The 21,353-nt window shown below is 38.8% G+C and overlaps 1 protein-coding gene across 1 annotated transcript in view; it reads right to left on the bottom strand.

Moving 5' to 3' along the window:
* The window catches only part of DDX10 (DEAD-box helicase 10), a 169,536-nt gene that overhangs the window by 122,764 nt on the left and 25,419 nt on the right, over positions 1 to 21,353 (bottom strand). Inside the window, exons 10-12 of the mRNA XM_033053165.2 lie at positions 18,150 to 18,251; positions 9,501 to 9,588; positions 3,878 to 3,966 (exon numbers count right to left, since the gene is read on the bottom strand). Coding sequence (XP_032909056.1) covers positions 3,878 to 3,966; positions 9,501 to 9,588; positions 18,150 to 18,251 — 279 coding nt within the window. The remainder of the gene's footprint in view (positions 1 to 3,877; positions 3,967 to 9,500; positions 9,589 to 18,149; positions 18,252 to 21,353) is intronic.

Genomic DNA, 21,353 nt, shown 5'->3' with positions numbered 1-21,353 from the left:
CCACATTTAACATTTTAAATGTTATCAGAAGCTAGGATGAGCAACCATTTGAAAACAGGAGAAATCCCATCAACTGAAAAGACACAAATCTGAACTAACAGGCTTTCCAGATGGTCTGATTAATAACCAAAATGAACAGAGAAATTGCATTTGCTGTGCTGTTTACCAGCCAGTTTTATTCCTGTCCATTGAGGAGCTCAAATGTCTGACACTCTATTAGTGATAAGGAGGGCCAAGTTATTCAAGACTTTACAGGAGAAGGAGAACAAACAGGATGCCATGGTTACCATCTAGCAATTCAGAAGACCAAGATGTAGTCTTCCTTACAAAAGGAAAAGTAACCTCCGCACTGCAGTTCCAAACCCTGGTGGTGCTCTTTGGTACCTGAGCCACCCTGACACCTGCTCAGAGGTCAACACAGCAGATCACAACAAACAAGGTTTTCTAGAGTGCATTAAAAACCCTTTCTCCAAGTTAGCTCACTTAGCCAACTCTGATAGGCACTCTACTGGAACTGCTACTCATGCATATGCAAGCAGATTCACTTCTAAGGTGAGTGAAGGTCAATAGCCAGCTTGGCTGCAGAGTGAGAAAAGATAACTCAAGATCCTAGAAGAAATGAGGATGATGACTAAGAGAATAATGACCCTGGACTTTGAAAGAGGAGACTGCAGCTTCTTCAGAAAGCTGTATGGCATAAGTTTACAGAAGCAGTTACAGAAGATCAGGAAGGGACAGCTGGATCTCAGGTGGCTGAGGGAGAGCTCCATGAAGAACACCCAAACTCTGCAAATACGGCAGGGAGTGCTGGGGTCTGTATGAGCAATAACATATGAGGATGACACAAGGCAACAACATGAAAAATAGCAAGTCTGGTTACAGATGCATGAAGACTGGAAACAACAGGGGGAAAGTAATTAGGTGCCATCTTTTTACTTAGGAGATTAGCATGTAGAAAAGTAAGTATAAGGACAGCCAGAAGGAGGGCCAAGAAGCAACAAAGGGATGACAAGATGTGCAAAGCCTTCAATTCCCTGCCTGAGGACGGGACAGACAGCCCTGAGTGAGGTAACAAATGAAACCTTCTGCCCTGACCATGCAGTAAGGATAAGGCCAGGGGTGGGGATCAGAGTGCAGCAGATGCTGTCTCTGTTTAGTTAAAGGACAGACATGTGGACAGATGGATCATGTATTCTGCTATTGCCCATTTCAGTCCTGACAGCACCTGCAACTACCTACTACTTTTTAATACTGATCTGCAAGCAACACTTGCAAAACTATCTGGGTACTAAGGAGTGTGTTTCTGACATTTTCCCAATAATTTGGCTTCAACTTGTTTTATTTATTCTCTATGTACTGATACAGGGAGAAACAGTAAAATATGCTGCATTTCTCTGGAAAGACATGACGACAGTCACAAAGGAAATTAACTTTCCTGGCAGCCCCTTAGAACTGTATTTAACCTGTCCATCCAGCACACCTACCTGTTAAGATCTGCCCCTGGAGATGGAGAGCAGTGTGTATATATACACATATATATATACGCATGCGTGTGTGTGCGTATGTGTGTGTATCAGCAGTCAGCAACAAAGTGCCTAAGAAAATATTTCAAAACACTGCCTCCTCTCCAGGAGACCAGACTAAGTAATTATTCCTTTTCACCCTGATGTTTGTTTACATTTTCTTATGTTTTCAAAGCTGTCCTTTGCAATCAAAAGACAAATTTCTCTTTTTAATGCAAGTATTGAGCTTCTCCTTCATCAGATTTAAAGGCTGCCTATGTTAACACAAGGCCTACACAAGTCTTCCTCCAGCAAATTATTCTTGATAGCAACTTATAATGAGAGAATACTGGAGAGAATAATAATGAACCATAGTTTAAAGGTGAACAATCACTAGAATAGGTATGTGTGTGTGTATGCACACATTTCTTATATATTTTGCTTTATATGTATTTTATATATATATATATCTGTGATCTTATGTAACATATAAAAATGAAAAAGACTTGCTTTTCTGCAGACTCAATCAACAGAATTTAAGAGAATCTTAGTGCACAGACATGCCAAGCAGGAGAGCAACAGGGAATGTGGGCAACAGCCTGCAACGCAAACCTGACAGGGGCATTAAGCAACCTATTTTCTCTGCAGGATTTTTGGTGGAGTAACATCTATCAAGCTAGCAGCAAATCTCCATGGAAAGGCTAAAGTACTTTTCAGAAAATGCACACAGAAGGTAAAAGGAAGGATTCTCATTTCAGGTTTTGCCATAAGTTTGTGTGCAGAACAGAAACCAAGGTTAGTTCAGGATGCAAAATTCAAACATACCAGACTTTGAGGGATTTTGATATAAATGAAGATGACTAATCCGTGTATCAGTGGCTGTGCACTGAACTGAAAGCTAGGGAACTGTTGGGTGTATTTAGGTAGACTAGAAGTCTGGAGAGCAGGGAAGAAGAGTGCCAACAAACTAGAACAGAATCTCCAAATTATCTCCCAGATTTATTATCTTCTGACTTTTTTATTATACTGCCACATATTTCACAGCCTTGACTAAACCTCTCCTACTGTCTCCAAACAATTGACCCGTTTCTTGCATTTTAATACAGAAATGACATTAGTAGCTTTCCAAAGCTGGGACTCAGAATTATTTTGAGGAAGGTCCAAATCCTGGCACAGACCTGAGAAGAACAGAACTGCATGCTGCTTCATGTACAGATACTAGATGGCACACCATGCTGAAATCCAGAAAGCGGCACTGGAATTCTGAAAATTCAGCATTGCCACCATCTGTTAGTCTGTTTCTTATGCTGGTTGAATTTGTGTGGCTATCCCTCTTAGCCTTAATCTTCTGCTGCTATTCCTTACGTTCATAGCACAGTAAGACCTACAACAGATTTTAAAGACGCTGACAAACTACACAAGAGAAGGGGCAGGCATTGCATGGAGCAAAAATTTGAGCTTATGCTAGTTCTCCTTTTTCAAAATGTCTCAGTCCATGAAGATAAACAGCATTTCTAATAATAGGTTTATATATCTTAAAAAAACGTAATCATGTTAATGGCAGCACAGCACAGAAAGACCAGGTGTTCCAAAGCCTAGTAATTTGTCACATTTTAGTTCATTATGCCACATGCTGGGAAGTTAGCCTTCTCTATGAAATTCCACACATATCAAATTAATTTACTATGAACCTTTGAACACCTTCCTGCTCCCTTACGACTACCTTATGTCCCACGAGATTTCAAAAACGTCACGTCTTAAAACAATTTCAAGGGGCTGTCATCTGTAAAGTCAACCTGTCAAAATTAATTTCCCTCCCATACAAAATATGGAATGATTCACATATATGTACAAAAATAGACATAGTAAAATAGATGCTTTTCAGTCTAGTGCAGATGCTTCATCTTTACCAAACGCACTGAATCTTCTGAAAAGTAATTGATGGGCAAGGAGAAATGTCCAACTTGCACTCAAAGAGACTGCAATACAACATCTTTAGATAGTTCAATTTCTTTTTAAATAATACACTTTACAGGTAGGTATTTAGCTATGAGACTGAAGGGTAAATGTGGGGGGAGGGGGGAAACAACAAAACATTATTCTCTATCCTTTTACTTAAGAAGTTATGTCTCGTAGTGTATATAGCAAATGTACCTTCTGCTCTAAATTATTTCTCTGTTCAGCTATATATTGCTTTTACACATAATTTCCCTCTAGAATGCTCTTTGAAAATATGCAAAAGCTCAGGATGAAGATGAAACTACACTAGAAGACTAGAAGTCTGATTCCATGTGTTAACACAATCAAAACAGCTATTTAAAGACTGCAAAACTTCTCACTATACAGCTTTCGTATTTTAAGTTGACCATACTTACAGGGCGTACTCTGCTAGAGGCAATTTGAAAACATCGAATACTTCCTTGTTCTTCATTAAGTAAACTGAACGCAAGTAGGATACAAAACACTGAAAGAAAAATGAAAGTATTTAACAAAAAAGACACCATTCAATTACCAACAAAAGAAACAAAGATATAGTTGCTCTAAACACAAAGCAGAATTTCACTATTAGGTGGTCTAACACTGATTTCAGACTGAAATTCTTTATAAAATACTCATCAGACAAAACTTCTCACTGCTACAGAAGTGATGCAACTTCAAGTATTCAAATATTTCATTACATTCACACTGGCTGAATTGACTGAATTTCCCAACAGTATGCCATGTTTTCCTAGAATGAAAATATGACAAATTAGTCCTAAGGAAACATCACTGGTTTGATTTGATTTTTTTTTTTTCTCCTAGTTTTTCTGAATGTTGCTATGCTATCAGTTAGTTTTTGATATCTAAATTATGTGGAACTTAGAAAAGATTTTGTTGCTATCAATCTGAGGTGTCCTGACTTAATCTTAGCCAGAAGCAGGAAGTTATCAACTCAATATAGCTGCCTTTCACTGTGGTCTAAGATGATTCATATTACCTTGCATTTACCATCAGCTCATCACATGCACACAGTCAATGAACGCAACTCAGCTGCCCAAGACAAATTCATTGTGCAATACCTACTAAGACCAGTCCAAGGTTGAAGTATCAATTAATCACAGACTTTGTGAAAAAAAATTGGAAGCACTGCATAAAAGAATAAGTTAATCTTGCAATGCATTTTCCTGCAGACCTTCCCAAAAGGAAAGATTCTTACTCTTCTTTTACATAGTCTAGTTCTACATAGCAGCAGCAGCATAAATACTGAAATATTTTAAGCATCAGAAAAGATCCTTGGATTTCTGTTGTTGATAACCTTATTTCTAACACATGCCAGAACTCCTACCATGAGGCTGAAACCATCATATGCTAATAACAACAGCAAGTTATGCTCACAGAGTTACATTCAAGCATCCTATAATCATCACACCCTTGCTCTGTTATGTACAGGCAACTATTTGAGAAAACTACTGCATTAATAATTCATGTGGAATTTAAAACACAAAAATGTATTTCTTGTTAACCTCAGATAGAGAAGGAAACGCCTAACAGTCAGGAGCATTGATGTCTGATGCAGACTCTTTAAATACTTGTAAGAGAAAATGCACTTTCAAAGGTGAAAAGAAAGCTAGGACAGTCAATTAAGCAATGTTATAAACTCACACTTTTCTCTTGAGTAAACTGAAATAAAAACTATTGATTGTAAGGTATCCAGAGCTAAGAGATACACTTTGCAAGCTCTTCATTACTTCACTGTAAATTTTCATTTGCTGTGTTTTTCCTAATGCTGAAGGTTTTCCTTCCTGATTATGTCTTTCAATTAATTTTAGCCATAGAAAGTGTGAGATAAATTCATTCAGCTGCTACCAAGATTGAGATGTGGAATAAAGCACTTCTTGGTTCGCATTGAATTATTAACCATTTTACAAAGGTAATTAGAATGTTTAGGAAAAGGCTTCAAATTTGACAGATCTCATTAATCTATTGTTGTCTAGCAAGTGACAAAAATCTATAAAAGTCTCTTTTTTCTCTGCAGTGACAGATGGAAAAAAAGTAGGTTAAAAAAGAAGTATCCTTCCTGCGAATCTAAGATTTGCAGATCTGAATATCTACATGAGTCACTGCTTGCTACAGGGTTGAAATCTAATTATGTCTGTTGGATAACTGACAAAGTCATCCACTTACCTTACTAGCATAAATTTGTACACATAGGCTAGAAATTAACGAACTATAAAGGGCAGAAGGAACACACCTTTTCATGCTTTTCAAGCCCTACAATAACTAAGAATGAAACACAAAACATATGCATACAAGAGTTGCTTTACTTTACAAGAAGAGAAATCAAGCTATTTACGTCGATTTTTTAATTTGATTTCAGTGTGTTCACTTCAACCTCTGTCATTGCAGTTCAATTTTATTCAGTTATAAGGGAGAACAAGTTTGGTTTTAGTCAGTCTGCACTTTCTCCCAGCTATTTTACAATTGCTGTTGTCCCCTGCCGTATCTGCTGTTTGATACCATGTCCAAGGCTTTTTTTAAATAACTGAACATTACAAAAATATTATATACATTAACTTCTATGAAAAACATTATGGTTGGGCATTATTAACATATTACAGTTCAATAGTAGCTACAGGTCTCCAAAAGCACTGGAGATTATTGTAGAAGTACTGGAAACACATAAGGAAAAACTATCATGCTCTATGAATTTATTACCCCTAAATTTTGATTTACTGATCTATTTCCTGGATAACTGTAGTAAATATTAAAATGCACACAACTCAATTGATGTTCTGTTTTGACAGTAATTCAAAAGTAACAGGATGTGGCTGGAATCTCGGGCTGTAATACCCTGCACATCCCTTTGGGAGTGATGAAGAATTTAATGGACAGACATCACTTCAGTGCCACACTAACATTTGAACTAGCAAGAAAAACAGATTCTTTTTTTAAACTGTTTTCCAGAACTGGCTTAACTGACATATTAAATATTAAAATTACAAGAAATGCCAAAAGGCAGCATCAGTCCATGAGAAGAACTGCAAAGGTTTCAAAGGAGCCCCAATCTGATTCAAACTGTCTTTCCAAGCAATAGCAGGGGAACTGTGTCCTACCAAATGAACCATTTAGTTTGTTGAAGCAATTAGCAATCAAGAACTTTCTATTCTCAAGCAAAGTAAAAGCACCTTGAAGTAAATCAACAAGCTTAGAGGACACAGTAATTTAGGCCTGATGCCCTGTACACCTGGTGGTAGAGTACCATCCTATCTGAACTTCTGTGCATAGCTGTGCTGTTTCACTGCTATCTCATCCATTCAGGATGGGTATTTATTTCTCACACTACAAATGCCAAGAACTTGGTGGCTTGCAACAGACAGGCTAGACAAAATAACACCCATGCCTCTGAGGAATCCAGCACTTCAGATAAGGATCCAAGCTCAGGACTTCATTTGCATTAATTTTATTGTTTTATTCACACTGACATGTAAGATTACTTGGGCACATTTGCATAAGTATGTCTGAACACTCATAGTTAAACCCTATTAAGGAGGGACGCTTCTGTGATAAACCACTTGTCCATACTTCAAGCTTCTCAAAAAATGAATGTATTTACAGCTTGCCTGCAAGAATGACACTTCTCTGCTACCTATAAATTAAAAACTGCAACAAAAATGGCCTGAAAGGGAAATTATATGGCAATTAAAATCTTTCAAAACTAATTTGAGTTTGTATCTGCAATACTGACAGACAGCCCATGTTTGATTTTATTCTTGGGCTATTTTGAAACTTTATCATTTTCTTCTGCTCAATTCGGAATGATCCTTCTCTGCCTTTTAAGAGATCTTAAAAAGCCAAAGGCAGAAACAGAGGTTTGTTGGTGTTTTCATCCCAAGAAAGATGATGCTAGATTCCTCCAACTCTCATCCTCCCCCAGCCAGCTGCTCTGTCATTTCTGACATAAACTGGTGTAACTGTAACTTCCTGTGGCAGCTGGAGGTGAATGTGACACATCACCAGTGCCTCTGATTTGTGCAGTGCCAGGATGAAGCTTACACTGAAATTCCACACTGCTTCAAGTAATGCTTTATGCACTACAAAAACCTGGAATACCTAAACGCCAAAAATAGTTTTTAAAAGCATTCCCTTGGAACATTGCCTTAGACATTTTATTCACAAAGCTCCCACTGAGCTCCTCAGGCACTTTGATTTAAATGTCCTTGTTTAGGAAAGTAAGACTGGCATTCCTCTGACTCACTAAGCGTCCCTGCTGCAGGCCTCCAAGATAGGTCACATAACATAGCCCACCTGTGCAGCACAAAGAAACCACCATTCATCCATCCATCCCAAAGGGGTTTTAAGGTATCTGTGCCAGGAGGCATTGCAGAAGTGCTTATTCTACCCTATCAGCTATAAATGAAAGTTCAGGCAGACTCACAGAGGACATCTATAACTAGGTGAGATGAATCTCACCTAGAGTTTTAAATATTTTGACTTGATTCATTTTACATCCCAGTTCAACAGAAAGCTTAAAACTTTTGGTTTCTCTAAGTTTTCACAATCCTCTTTTCATTTTACTCTACCACTCAGGTTTACCAGTATACCTTCAAGTGTCATTAATGCCCACGCTAACTCATACAAATAAAAAGTTATTAACACTAATCCAGAATCTCTGAAATCATGTACTTCTCAGGCTTTGGCATTTCTGGATTTCTCACCACGTGGCCTTTGGTTGTACTCTTTTAACTTGACCTACATATATAAGAAAATATTACATGAAAGATTTGCCTATTATCCTTCCAACTATGTTTCCCTGCACCTCAATTTGAGCTTTTGATTTCATACAGTTTTGAAGAGGCTTTATACAACTATAGAATTCACAGGCTAATAATATACACAGTTAAACAAAAACAAAACAAAACCCCAACAGAACCAACCAGACTCAGAAAAACAACATGTTGCAATGCTTCAATAAAACAAGTAGTAAGCTCTATTCCAAAGAGTTCAGGGCCTAAAAATATTATAAAACCAGGGAAAAGTCAGCAAACATGCTTAGTGATGGCAAGAGGCAGCGCAATGTCCAAAAATGTTTCACAGGCTACCTTTCACGGAAAGTGTCTTCTAAAACCAAGTTGATTCTCATCCAGGAACCTACTTAGTTATTTGAAGTTTCCCTACTTCCCCAAACCTGGCAAACACGTGGTGAAATTCACCTATTGTCCATGGAGTCTCCCAGCATTAATCAGCACAGCAAAGAAATCCCATTCATAAACCCATTCACATAATTCTCCTTCTTACCCAGAAGAGCTATTATAAGCTATTCTGCTGCTCATTTAAATCCATACAAAAGTTACAATGCTTTATTCAATGCACTGGATTTTACTCTGAGAAAGGACAAATTGTCACATATATTCAATGTGACATATACGACAATATATGACAATAAAAATTGATCAAGGTGGGTATGTTGAGGCCTACATGGTTTCATATTCCTAACTTTTCAAGTCAAGTAATGTGATCTGCTATTTTTAAGTAACCTCTTTTATCAGTAACATTATTTTGAAATTTTCTGTATCAGCTTTCCAAGAAAGTCAGAGTAGTTGAAGTTGAGAAGAAACATCAGAGACCATCTAGTCCAAGCACCTGCTCAAACCAAGGTCAGCTTAGGCAGGCTGCTCAGGAAGGAACCCATTTTTTAATAACCAGCATTTGGAGACTGCACAGCCTTGCTGTTCTAGTGTTCAACCATTCACACAAGAAAGGGTTTTTCTGTGTTTAAATGGAGCTTTTCATACAGAAATCTGTGCCTGTTGCCTCCTCTCCTCTCACTGGGCATCACTCAGAAGACTCTGGTTCTCTCTTAATTTATGTTTCTCTCCTAATACAGGAGATTCTCTAAATGCTTAATTATCTCTGGTGGTTCTTCAGCTCCAAACACTGCTTCTAGGGCATGTCTGAGCCACTCAGTTATTCAAACAGCACTTCCAGTCCCCAAGAACTATAGTGTAGCAGATGACTTACCCTTTGAGCTTTCTCTTTTAACTCCTGATCTTGAGCTAAGAATGCTTGCATCCTCTTTTGGATGTCTGTAAGTTTTTCTGGATTAATTCTAATTAAACAAAAAAAAAACAAACAAACAAAAAAAACCCTTTCATTATTAGAACATACCAAAATAAGCACCTATTAGGTTCTCAGAAGCATCTTCACATCTTTTGCATTGTTTTAATATGCACAGAGCTATAAGGACTGAACAGCACAGAATAGAACCATATTAAGGGTGAAGATCACCTCAAACAAATAACGCAGAAAAGACAAATAGCAGCTGTTTTATTCCATTTTCACGGAAGATGGTGAAATTTCTTCCAAAGCAAAGCAGAAATCAACAGAAAAAAACTTCTTGATTTTATAAAAATATTGCAAAAATGCAGAAACACCATAATGAATTATAGTACTACTTTATATCGAAATAAAAGTCTTCATAAGGAAATTGCCAGCACTTTTAAAAGCTTAAGTAAGATTCATTGTGCCAGGAATACTGAAATTTAAGTACAGTAGTTTCACGAATACAAGCCGCACGGATTATAAGTCGCACCCCCGGTGCCTCGACAATGTTGCTGTCTTTCTCAATAGATAAGCCGCACCCCGAATATTAGCCGCACTTTCGTTCGTTGCGAGAATCCGTGCGCAGCTTTCACAAATTGGCCAATTAGTAACAGGATCGCGGCATAGCGGGCTTTACTGGCTCGGGGCGGGGCCAGGCAGGCTCGGCCCGCTCATGGTTGCCGACGGGGCCGGGTGGCCCAGCTCAGCGCCACGGCTCGGCGGGGCTGGCCGGGTGGTGCTGCCGCCGCCGCCGGGCTCGCTGGCCCCCCTCTCCCGTCAGCACCGCCCCGCTGCCGCGTTCGCTCGCCCGGCTGGCAGGGCTGCCGCCGCCGGGCTCGCCGTCCGCCCCGCTGCCGCTTTCGCTCGCCCCGCGCCGCGCCTCGCGAGCGCCGCGCCCGCCCCGCGGCGCTTTCGCGGCTCGCGGCGGCGCTTTCGCGGCTCGCGGTTCGCGGCTCGCGGCGGCGCTTTCGCGGCTCGCGGTTCGCGGCTCGCGGCTCGCGGCTCGCGGTTCGCGGTTCGCGGCTCGCGGCTCGCCGTTCGCGGCTCGCGGCTCGCCGTTCGCGGCTCGCGGCGGCGCTTTCGCGGCTCGCGGCTCGCCGTTCGCGGCTCGCCGTTCGCGGTTCGCGGTTCGCGGCTCGCGGCTCGCCGTTCGCGGCTCGCGGCGGCGCTTTCGCGAGCGCCGCTTTCGCTCGCCCCGCCGGCAGGGCTGCCGCCGCCGCCGCCACCAGGCTCGCCGGCCGCCCCCTCCCGTCTGCACCGCCGCCGCGTTTCCTCGCCCTGGCCGGCACTGCAGGCCCCCGCACCGCCGGGCTCCCCCACGCTGCTGGCCCCGATTATGCTGGGCTTCCCCCGCTGCCAGGCAGCCCCACCCGCCGGCCTTCCTGCTTCTGCCATGCTCCCCTGCGCTGCTAGCCCCAGTTCTCCCGGGCTCCCCCGCCCTGCTGGCTCAGGCTCTGCCGCCCGCCCCCGACACTGCTGGCCCCGCCTCTGCCAGGCTTTCCCACCTCTGCCGGGGCCGGCCAGGCTCCAGCTTGGCTTGGGGCTGCCACGGGCTCTCACTTCCGTGTTGGCAGCTTTTAGAATTTTGTTAATAGATTAGCCGCCCCGGAATATTAGCCGCACTTCCGGGTTTCCACCAAAATTTTGGTCAAATTGGTGCGGCTTGTATTCGTGAAATTACTGTACTTCTTAGAAAGAATAGCCAAGTGAGCAATAATAAAGGACATTGAGATTAAACAGATTTAAGAGTCTATCAAGTAAATAAAGAATACTGACTGCACTACAGAAATTGCCATTAAACCTACTAAAAAGATATAGAGGTCCTCTCCTAGATTCTGAATTTCTAAACTTATTCCAGTGATGCCCACACTATAGCAAGTTTATTTGCCCAGATCTCTTCTCATCTACTTTTGAGCTGCTACTGCCACCCCAGTGTATCATACAGCCTAGCAAACATGGTGGGAGGTTATTCTTACTAGATATGAAATCAGATATCAAACTTAATCCCCTTACAATTTCCATTTCTTCATTCTGTTCAGATACAGCCAGGGGAAAACTACAGTGTACACAAGCACTATTAGCTACAGTTTTAGTGGAAAACCAGAAAACATGAGTTCCAGTTTCCAGACAGCATAGAATTGGCTCTAAAAATGTAAAGGCATAGGACAGAAAAAAACCAAGCACGAAAAATTGAGTGGGGGACAAACTGACCAACAAATCTTTGAAAGATAATGATACAAAAAGAAGGGATAGCATGAGTTATAAAAAAATTAATATGAACACCAGCAGTAAGACAGTCCAAAAAAGTGTTGTTGGATTGCTGCTAAGTTATGGGAAAGCTATTAAGAGATGACCTCAAAGCCCTTAAATTAACCAGTGCCTTTTTTCCTTGTCTCCACTCAAAGTGGTAGCTGCAATCAGACAGTTAACAGCTACAGCACAGTGCAAGCTCACACCAGAATCACAAATCATGGGAGACCAAGCACTCCAATAAATCAGCTGGGTCAAAAGAAATTTGCTCCATAGCAACTAGAGAAAGTAAAAGCACTTGGAGTCACAGTTAAGAACTCATCTGAGATGAAGGAAATAAAATCCTCTCAGGCCATGTAAATACAGTGCTCATAGTCAAAGGGGGCAAAAAGGAAGTAAAACAATTAACTTTTTCTTGATCCAAAAATAAAGAATATTATTTGTAAGGACCTAAAGAAAATAAGCAAATACACAACACCTAACACAGCTTAGTCAGAAGCAAAATATGATTCATCAGTTTAATTATCGTCCATAGCAGCATTAACAGGTTTTAAGAATGGGCAAGAAACAACAGATGTCGTATTTGGTGTCAGGAAAGCATCTGGCAGCTGTACATTCTCATAAAACAGGGAAAGATGGTCTTTGTGAAATCTTTAAGTAATGCAAAAATGGCCTTGGAGCACTACTCAAAGAGTAGCTGAGACTGCCAATTACTCCCTGCTGCCACTGTCAAACTCAAAATGCTTACGAAGTTCCAATTTTCACCTGAACATGCTATTACTCATTATTTTCTATGACTTGATTGTTGTAGGAATATGATTCATTATTTATAAGAGACTATATGTCATTGAGGCTCCAAGCATAAGACAACAATTCTAGACAATATACAGCAACATTTTGTAGACTGCATATAAATTTTGAGTAATTTGATTGAAATTTGCAAGAAAAGGGTTTGAAAAAGACAAACCCACAAGATATTTCACTTTTAAAAGCATGGCTAGATATTGTGGTATAAATCTAAGCAATGTCATCTAAGAACATGGTACCCCAGGCACATTTTGAGCTTATGTGTTTGTTAAATTTGCAGCACTATCAAAAAAAGAGTAGCAGTACTGAATTCTCTCTTCTCCAACCCCACATCACGACAATCACCCACTATCATCTTCTTCTCATGCTGAGATTTAAAAAATGAAAGAGCTGGCCACTGTTAAATTGGATTTTGGTTTTAATGAGTTTGCATGTTATTCTTCTTGAACAAATAAAACTCTTTACAATAAATTGTATACATGTGACTATTAGGAGAAGTAAACCTAAAAAGCCAAACACTAAAATGAATTATCTTAACTTATAAGCTTGCCTAAATGGCTAAGAACCAGTGAGCTAAAACCAGCTATGCAAAGGCTAGAAGAGGATTTTATAACCTTGTCTGCCATTTAAGCAGGCTGGTTATTTCTAAGTCTGTGATCATGTATCTTACCTCTAAGGAGCAGTACAACTTTCTCAAGCCATGGTTTTGCCTACCAGTTGCATAAATGGCCACACTTGACTGTGCCATGATGCAAACATGAACCCAGCTTGCTTGACCTTATGATTTAATCAGACAGGAATCTCCAAATTTCCTGGTTGATACACAGTTTGATCTCGTCTCATTTTCCCTGGTTTTAATACTAGGATACAAGCACTATTTTAACTAGACATTGTCTTTTCCCCACTCTTCTCCGAAACAGAATTTAAGCAAAAGAGATCAACAACCACCTAAAAGATCCTGTTGCCCTGATGTTCCATATCCCACCCAGCTTCCAAGTAGCAGCACAGCAGGTTTTGCGCCGTGCTCTCAGTCTGGAACGTGGCTCTCCATAGTCACACTTAGACTACCTGAAGGCTGGAGGGAGGGGGAAGGCTGGCACCCAAGGAAGGCTCACCCAGCAGATCACACACAGGTGTACACCAATGGATTGTCTTACAGTAACCATGGCAACTGGGAGGCAGTGAGTTTTAACAGATCCCCTATATTAATACTACCAACATGTGGAATACACATCCAAGTATTATCCACTGTGAGAAAGAAAAAAGAGGGAAAAAAACGTTATTGCTGTTTTCCTCAAAAAACACCTTTTTCAGCCGTAGTATTAAAGAAAGCGATATTGCATCATGTTTATCTATACACTAGCAATTCCTTTGGTAAAATTTTCCAGACACAAAATCTGTTATGGTAACCCTTGAGGAAGCAGCTCTTAACTTTTTACCCAACAACGTTGGATGCAACAAAGTAACTTCAAAATACTATCAAAAATAATTTAAGTTTACAGCTTGCATGGAAAACTTGGAGATTACAGACTCCTGTAAAAAATGTACATACCGTTTATTACTTTCAGAGTATCTTTTTGCCATATTTGAATGCTCTAAGATATTATATTTATTACTGCATATTTTGCACATTCTCTTGCTCTGTTTGAACAATGAAGAAGTTATGTACTGTTAAAAGCACTACCTGTAAACTGGAAGCTTGTGCTGATTAGTATGGACTAGTTTACTGAAAACCTCTACAGGCAGCTTAGATCTAACACTGAAAATTAAGGAAAGAGCCTAAACCCTAGACTTCTGAACAGGTATTGAGGAAAACAGAAAAGTTCTTCCTTTCTCTACTTTCAAATTATGGAACTGTTTTAGAAGGTCTGTCTATATAAAATATAAAACATTAAAAATAGTTTGCAAATCAAAAAATACAAAATAAGAAAAGTAACAGAGTTCTTATGAACACTATACCAGACAACAGATTAATAAGAACAGTAAAGCAAACTCTTGAATAGACAACAATGCTTTAGAAACAAGCCTTTGAAGAAAAGCTTTCAGAGCGAATTCCAGAAACTTGAAGAGTTAAACTCTGCTAGCAGTGAGCAATGTTCATTATCTTCTAATTCCCCAAGTTAGAATTCTTAAGAATCTATACCTAGGTGAGTAAGCACAAACAACAACAAGGAGAAGGCTTCACCACAAGGCCTAAACATGATCCATGGGTTCATGCAACTTCTTGAACAATTTATAAACTGACAAAATACACTGGGGTTGTATTGACTGGGAAACTGGCTGGAAGTAAACAGCATGAGAAAATTTGTAGTTAAAGGCTTCTTGAATTCAATTGGTTTGCAATCAACAAGCAATTACAAGAATAACTTTTTAAGGATTTTAGTTAGCCTCTTACAAGGACAGTGCTAAATCTTTTAAATCTTAACCCATTAGGCAGACAATTCTAAGTAAAAGCATTCGTCTTCATTAGGATGTTATAAATTCTATTCATTTGTTTTGCAGATTGAAAAACTGAATCTTGAGGTAGACTGTTAAAATATATTATCAAGCAAAATCCCTGACTTTTCTAATAATGATTCCAATTAAGAATATTACTTAAATGCATTTATAATACATATGTCATAATGGCTTGTACAAGAATGAAAATTTGGAGTATTATAAAAAAAAAAATATATATATATATAATATATATATTTTTCCATTAAAGTAACACCAGGTTAACAACAGTACATTAAGAGATGCAGCCATTTATGTCTCTCCAGAGACCCACCAAACTTGGATTATAAATATGATATGCATTTATTGGGGGTAAAATATTTGTCCTATTAAAATTGGATAATTATCCCAGTACAAAAACTTGGATTTCTATTTATACGGATAAATATAGGCTAAAGAGGTTTTTTACCACTTCCTTTGATAAACTGTTCAAACAATTAACACCATTACTTGCAAGTTAAAAGCTTAGCTGACAAAAAAATAATGTGCATGAGATCAGACATTTATTTACTGGATATAAAAGATAAATAACTTGAAAATAACTACCATTTTAAGAAGGAAAAATATGAAGTTTGAAAAGAGGGAATTTACTGCAGTGGTTTTACAAGAGATCCTTTTAAAATACTGTGATGCTTAAGGGAAAATAAAATATCAGACTTCAGTTTCTTTACTGATTTCCACATTCAGTTGGTGAGGTTTTGTTTGGGTTTGTCATTAAGTAGTTGCTGGACTGCATTCTAGTCCTTACTTCACTGTTTTCAAAAACTGATACATGTGTTTGACCAGAAGAGGTGCATTTATTTCATCAGCTGTTGTGTACTCAGTTTGTTAGACAGAAATAGCAGTCACAAGTACAATTCAGAAATACTTAAAAAACAAAAAAAATAACTAAACCGTAAATCCTTAAATCCACCAAGTGCTATATGCATTGTTTCTATTCTCTCAAGAAATGCCCACCTGTAAATTTTGAGTAAAGATTAAGCAGTGAGATGCAAAGAGCCACTTAAAGTTTCAACCTAATTTGGTTTCTTCTCAAAAACAATTGTTCTACAGAGAAATTCAGTACAGTTAATTATTTTCTTTGCTTAGATATCTGTATCTTCACATGCAAACCACAGCTTTTCAAAGTAAAACTTTTACTCATACCCACTCACACAGAAACTTATATTTTCTACCTTATCATCTGTTGGGGGTTGGGGGAGGTTTAGAAATTTCTCCCATTATTATGTTAAGCTGGTCAGGGTGGCTCCCCTTTAGCTGTTAAGTGCTCAAGACAAAGGGATGGCTGGGCTGGTTCGATTGCGGAAGGGGTTTGAGGGGTAGGAGGTGGATGGGCGAGGGCTGCTTTGTCCTTCCGGGGGTGGGGGGACACTTGCTCTCTCCAGCCCAAACTTGGGGAGAGAGGTTGCTTTTCTCCGTGGTGGGACCAGGCCCCTGCACTCCAACTGCTAAAGCTTCCTGCTTCTGAGAACAGCGCTGAGAACTGGGACGCCCACAGTGAGCGGAGTTCTTTCCTGCACCCTTCTCCCACCTGGGACGGCGCTGCCGCCTCGCTCCCCTGCTCCTGCAGCAGCCTCGATTGAGAGGCTGCCCTGCCCTGCTCCATCAGGACTGTGCAGAGGAGGAGGGCATCTGTGACTGGAAAAAGGGACCGAGACTGAGTTTCATTCTGTTCTGCCACTGATTTTTTTTTTCTTTTTTTTTTTTTCATAGCTGATGTTGTTTTTGTTTGTCTTGTAGATATATCAGTAAAGAACTGTTATTCCAAACCCATACCTTTTGCCTGAGAGTTCCTTAATTTCCAAATTATAGTAAACTGGGAGGGAGGGAATTTTTCACTATTCATTTTTTTAAAAAAAAAACCCTCTCGCCTTTTTCTTTTTCTGGCAATACTGTCCCTTTAAACCAGGACATCATAATTCTCTGATTTCTTATATCTCTGCTGTACATTTTGGCACAGTATGAGCTGAACTTTTTAAGTGTTAAAAATGGAGTCAGGGTCATATCACATCATCTAGCTTGTTTTCAATTCTTCTTCCACATTTCCTTCCTTTCCATCTTTTTTGTCTTTTAATTCAACATCAGACTGACAGGCTCAAAAAACAGTAAACTCCTTCCTACCTATAGCTGCTATATAAGAAACGGCCATCAATTCTTTCAGTGGAGGTCTTTTTTTTCTAGATCTAATTTTTACAGTTAGGGTTTTTGTGTTTCCTACATATCCATTACCCTGCATTTAAAAATGCTTACATATCCATTACTCTTCCATTTAAAATGGAAGCATGCTTTTTTATTTTCACCTGGTAATGTCATATGCTTCTGCCACTCCTTCAAAGTCAGTTCTATTTGTACAGATATGATAGCTCCTTACAGGTTTCCCTTGGAACCCTCTTTTTAGTATGTAAAATTACCATCTTTTACTTCCTGTCCTTCAACTAACTGATTCAGAGAGGTCATGACAAATTGGAGAAATAGTCCAGAACTAAAGAAAAAACAGATAAGAGAAACAAAAATAACAGCAATAAAAACATATACGAACAAATTAAAGAAATTGTAATTGTTTAATCTGCAAAAGAGAAAGAGTAAAATATCATGTTCAATTACATAAAAAGTAGCTGCAGAGAGTAAGAGAATACATCACTTTCCATATATTCTTGGCACAAGACAAAAGAAATATTTCATTTAAATTACTTACAAGTCTTATCAGACACTTGAAGAAAAAGTGTTAATGGTAGTTACTGTTGAGTATGGACAAGGTCTCTTTGGGAAACCCTGAATATATTAACTGGCATCTGATAAGAATGATTTGTGCAGCTCATCCTGCCTTTGGGAATAGCAATAAAATAGGTAACCTCTCAAGGTCTTCTCCTTCTACAACACTACCAAAAGTAATTAATTTCTCTGATTTGTCCAGTTCCAGGCAATTAAGGCACTTTATCAAGATTCTCATAGACCCATCACACATTACTCTTGAAGAAAGAACGTTGAATAACAGACAGGCCATTAGCCACTTACTTGATTTCACTGATAGGTACTTTCCTCTGTGTCAACTGTTCCACCATGCCTTTTTCTTCTGAAGGAAGCAATACTAACAAAGCTTCACCACCTTCTTTGTACCTGATCAAAAGGGAAAAAAAAGAAAGAACCCTCACTCAAACATGAAAAAATTACTGTTTTTGCTGATGTTTTCAACAGCCAATGAGAATTTACATTTGATTCCTTATAAGCAATCCAAAGAACAGACAAAACCTCTCACTTAACAAAGGGAAAAAAAGAGGCAAACCAGTTAACTTGCCAATATCCCTGCTTAAGCTGATTTCAAAACTACACCTACAGTTCTAAACATCTAGGGCTAAGACATGGATTCAGATCAGTGAAATTTTTCTTCCCTCAGTTTGAAGTGTTAGTGGCAAACAAATGGCACTTGATCAAAGTGACTTTGATTACAGTACTAGAAAATCCAGCTACTTGCATTCACCATTTGCCAATAGGTAAGGTTTAACACTTGGTAAAAACTGATTCTCTTTGCATATCCTGCAAGCCAAAGACAGGGAAAGGTCGAAAGGGTAAATGCCTTGGTCTCAAATAACTCCCTCCTTACATGTTCGGTAAAGGCTAACAGGTCACAGGGACATCACCAAAAGAAAAGCATAAAAACAGGAGCCCTTTCATTTACAGAAGCAGTTTCCAGGTGCAAAAGAAAAGATACAATCAGACTGATCCCATAAGAACTTACCTAGCATTTACTCTTCAGTATACTTAACAGCTGTATCAAATGTAGATGAGCTGGTAATTACTCAAGATACATGGTTAGCAAAGACATTATAAAATCAGCTAATTTATGCTTAAAGCATCTTCATGATCATTTTCTCTTTGTGCAAGAAAATATCAGTTCCTGCTTTTGGCACATTTACTGACTTCAGGACTTCCACTTAGAAAGAAGTACCCAATAGCATCAGCAAACAAACAACACAATGGGTTTAAGTTCTGCTGAAGAAGTGGTTAATGATGAGCTTGCATGCACTAAGTCTGTATCTATTGTAGCACATACACTGTTTCCTTCATATTTAGAAATAGTTCTTAAGAGTACAGATTGATAGGAAAATACTGCACAGTCCTTAATTACAAAGAAAAAAAGATTCCAATTGAATTTTAGAAATATGCCAGAATTGGACAGAATTCGACTCATAACCAACTGATGAGAGCAATGTGTAGGACAAAGCAAAACAAGAGTGGTGAGCTGCTCTGTAGAGCAGCTTTCATTTCTCCTCTTTAGGGACACCAGGGAGTGCAGAAGGATATTGTCAGGCACACCAAACAAGAATCCTACCATTAACTGATAAAGATCATTTCTAGTGGAATACAGGGAGCCCACATTTCTCCAAGGATAAACAGTTATCACTTGGCAAAAACAGTACTGCAGAATTGTTTGAAAACTATAAACACTATCTGTCACAGCACAGTAAGCAATGCAAGTAGCAACAAAATCTGCAGTTAAAACAGTCTGACAGCTTTTATTATAGCTCTCTGCTTTCATTTGATGAATTGAAAAATCACAACAAAATGCTCTTTGATGCCTAGGACTTTTTTTTCCCCAATGCTATATATGACGGGTTTGGATACCAACTTCTAAAGATAATCTAAAAACGTCTAGTAATGTTTTCATCATGAAATTTTAAGCTTAACCTTCCAGATTTTGAAGTATTACATAGAAATAAAATTGATATAATAGAAGAATCTCTGTTACATACCAACATCATGTAAATGTACCGACTATACATTGATTGATAAGAGTACTTTGGTATCATACAAAAACTATACTGATTTAATTCCATTTCATTATTAGACCTAAAAGCTTCTTAATACAAAAATACCAGCTTGTACAATCTTTCCAAAGAAGAGTTCTAAAGCAATGCAGATGTTTGGCTAAAGGCAATTTATTATCTTTACCAAGGATGTTGTCACTGCTGACCAAACATCCCATGAATGTTTGCACCCTTTATACAATAATTAAGGTTGGGAATAACTTGCTTACATAGACCAAATGTACCTTTTACAAAAGTTCTATATACTTCAACCCAACCAAATTACAAGGTGGGTGCCCGTCGGACACTGCCACTACCTGAACAAGCAGTGAAATCCTGGAAAGCCACTGAACCTTCAAGGACTTTGCATTTTATTGTAAAAACTGATGATCATATTACCAAGACAGCCAATTATTCATCAGAAGAGCCTGGGCTCTCAGAGAATTGTTGTAAAGAAGAATGAAAATATTCTCTTTTATCTACCAGACAGGAAGACAGAGATAATATTGCTGCCAATACCAGTCTCACCAATTTAGAGTACAGAATAACAGAGTTCTGCTTTTCTCTCCAAAGCAAATGATATGAAAGGAAAGGACTCCAACAAGGGCTACATGAATGATCTGGTATCTGCAAAAAATGTCTGTTAAATCTCTTAACAATCTTTGTCATTTGTCAAGGAGAGTCCTGATTGTACTATATAAAGCCATACAAATGATGTTTTCAGATTCCTTACAGTTACCCAAAGGCATGGATTTTGTGTAGTTTTGTTGCTTGTGGTATTTCTTATCCCAGAGTGCCTGACTGGGCATTATTAAATTGTTTCTTTATCATATCTTTTATTCAGTGTGCAAAACACTGTGAAAGAGAAGTGACAGTAGAAATCACAGAAGAAATACTCATCAAAGGCCAGAGAGTGCAGATATCCTCTCTATAAGCCACAAAACCAAAATCTGCAACGATACAGCACAGGAAAAATCATTCTATGCTTGTTTTGTTTTTATAGCTTTTCAGCAGTATCCATGAGGTCACTCTGAAACAGGATGTAGGACCAGATAAAACTTCACTCTGACCCTTAAAAGCTGGTTTTGTGTTATTAGTGCTAAACTCGTTGTATGTTGAGTCAGTAATTGTTTCAGAAAGTAAAAATCCTAAAGGCACATTCCACAGGTAATTCACCAAAAGAGCCAAGCATTATATCTGATATCTATGGGCATCAACTATTTCAATGTTTACTTTAAGTCTGGCAAAGCCTTTATGTAGACAAAGTAGTATTACAGCTAAGTAAAGAAACAATCACATTAAAATACAGATAAAGAAAAGAGAGGTCCCATACTGTCTCATCTTTTGCCATATATTAAGAATTTTAAAAGCAACATAAATATTTCTCAGAGCTATGCCTTCAGAAACTCAAAAG

Source organism: Catharus ustulatus, chromosome 2 (genome assembly GCF_009819885.2).
Source record: "Catharus ustulatus isolate bCatUst1 chromosome 2, bCatUst1.pri.v2, whole genome shotgun sequence".
NCBI classification, from domain to species: Eukaryota; Metazoa; Chordata; class Aves; order Passeriformes; family Turdidae; genus Catharus; species Catharus ustulatus.
Note: the sequence above shows the minus strand (reverse complement) of the source record. Positions and strands in the feature narration are given on the sequence as shown.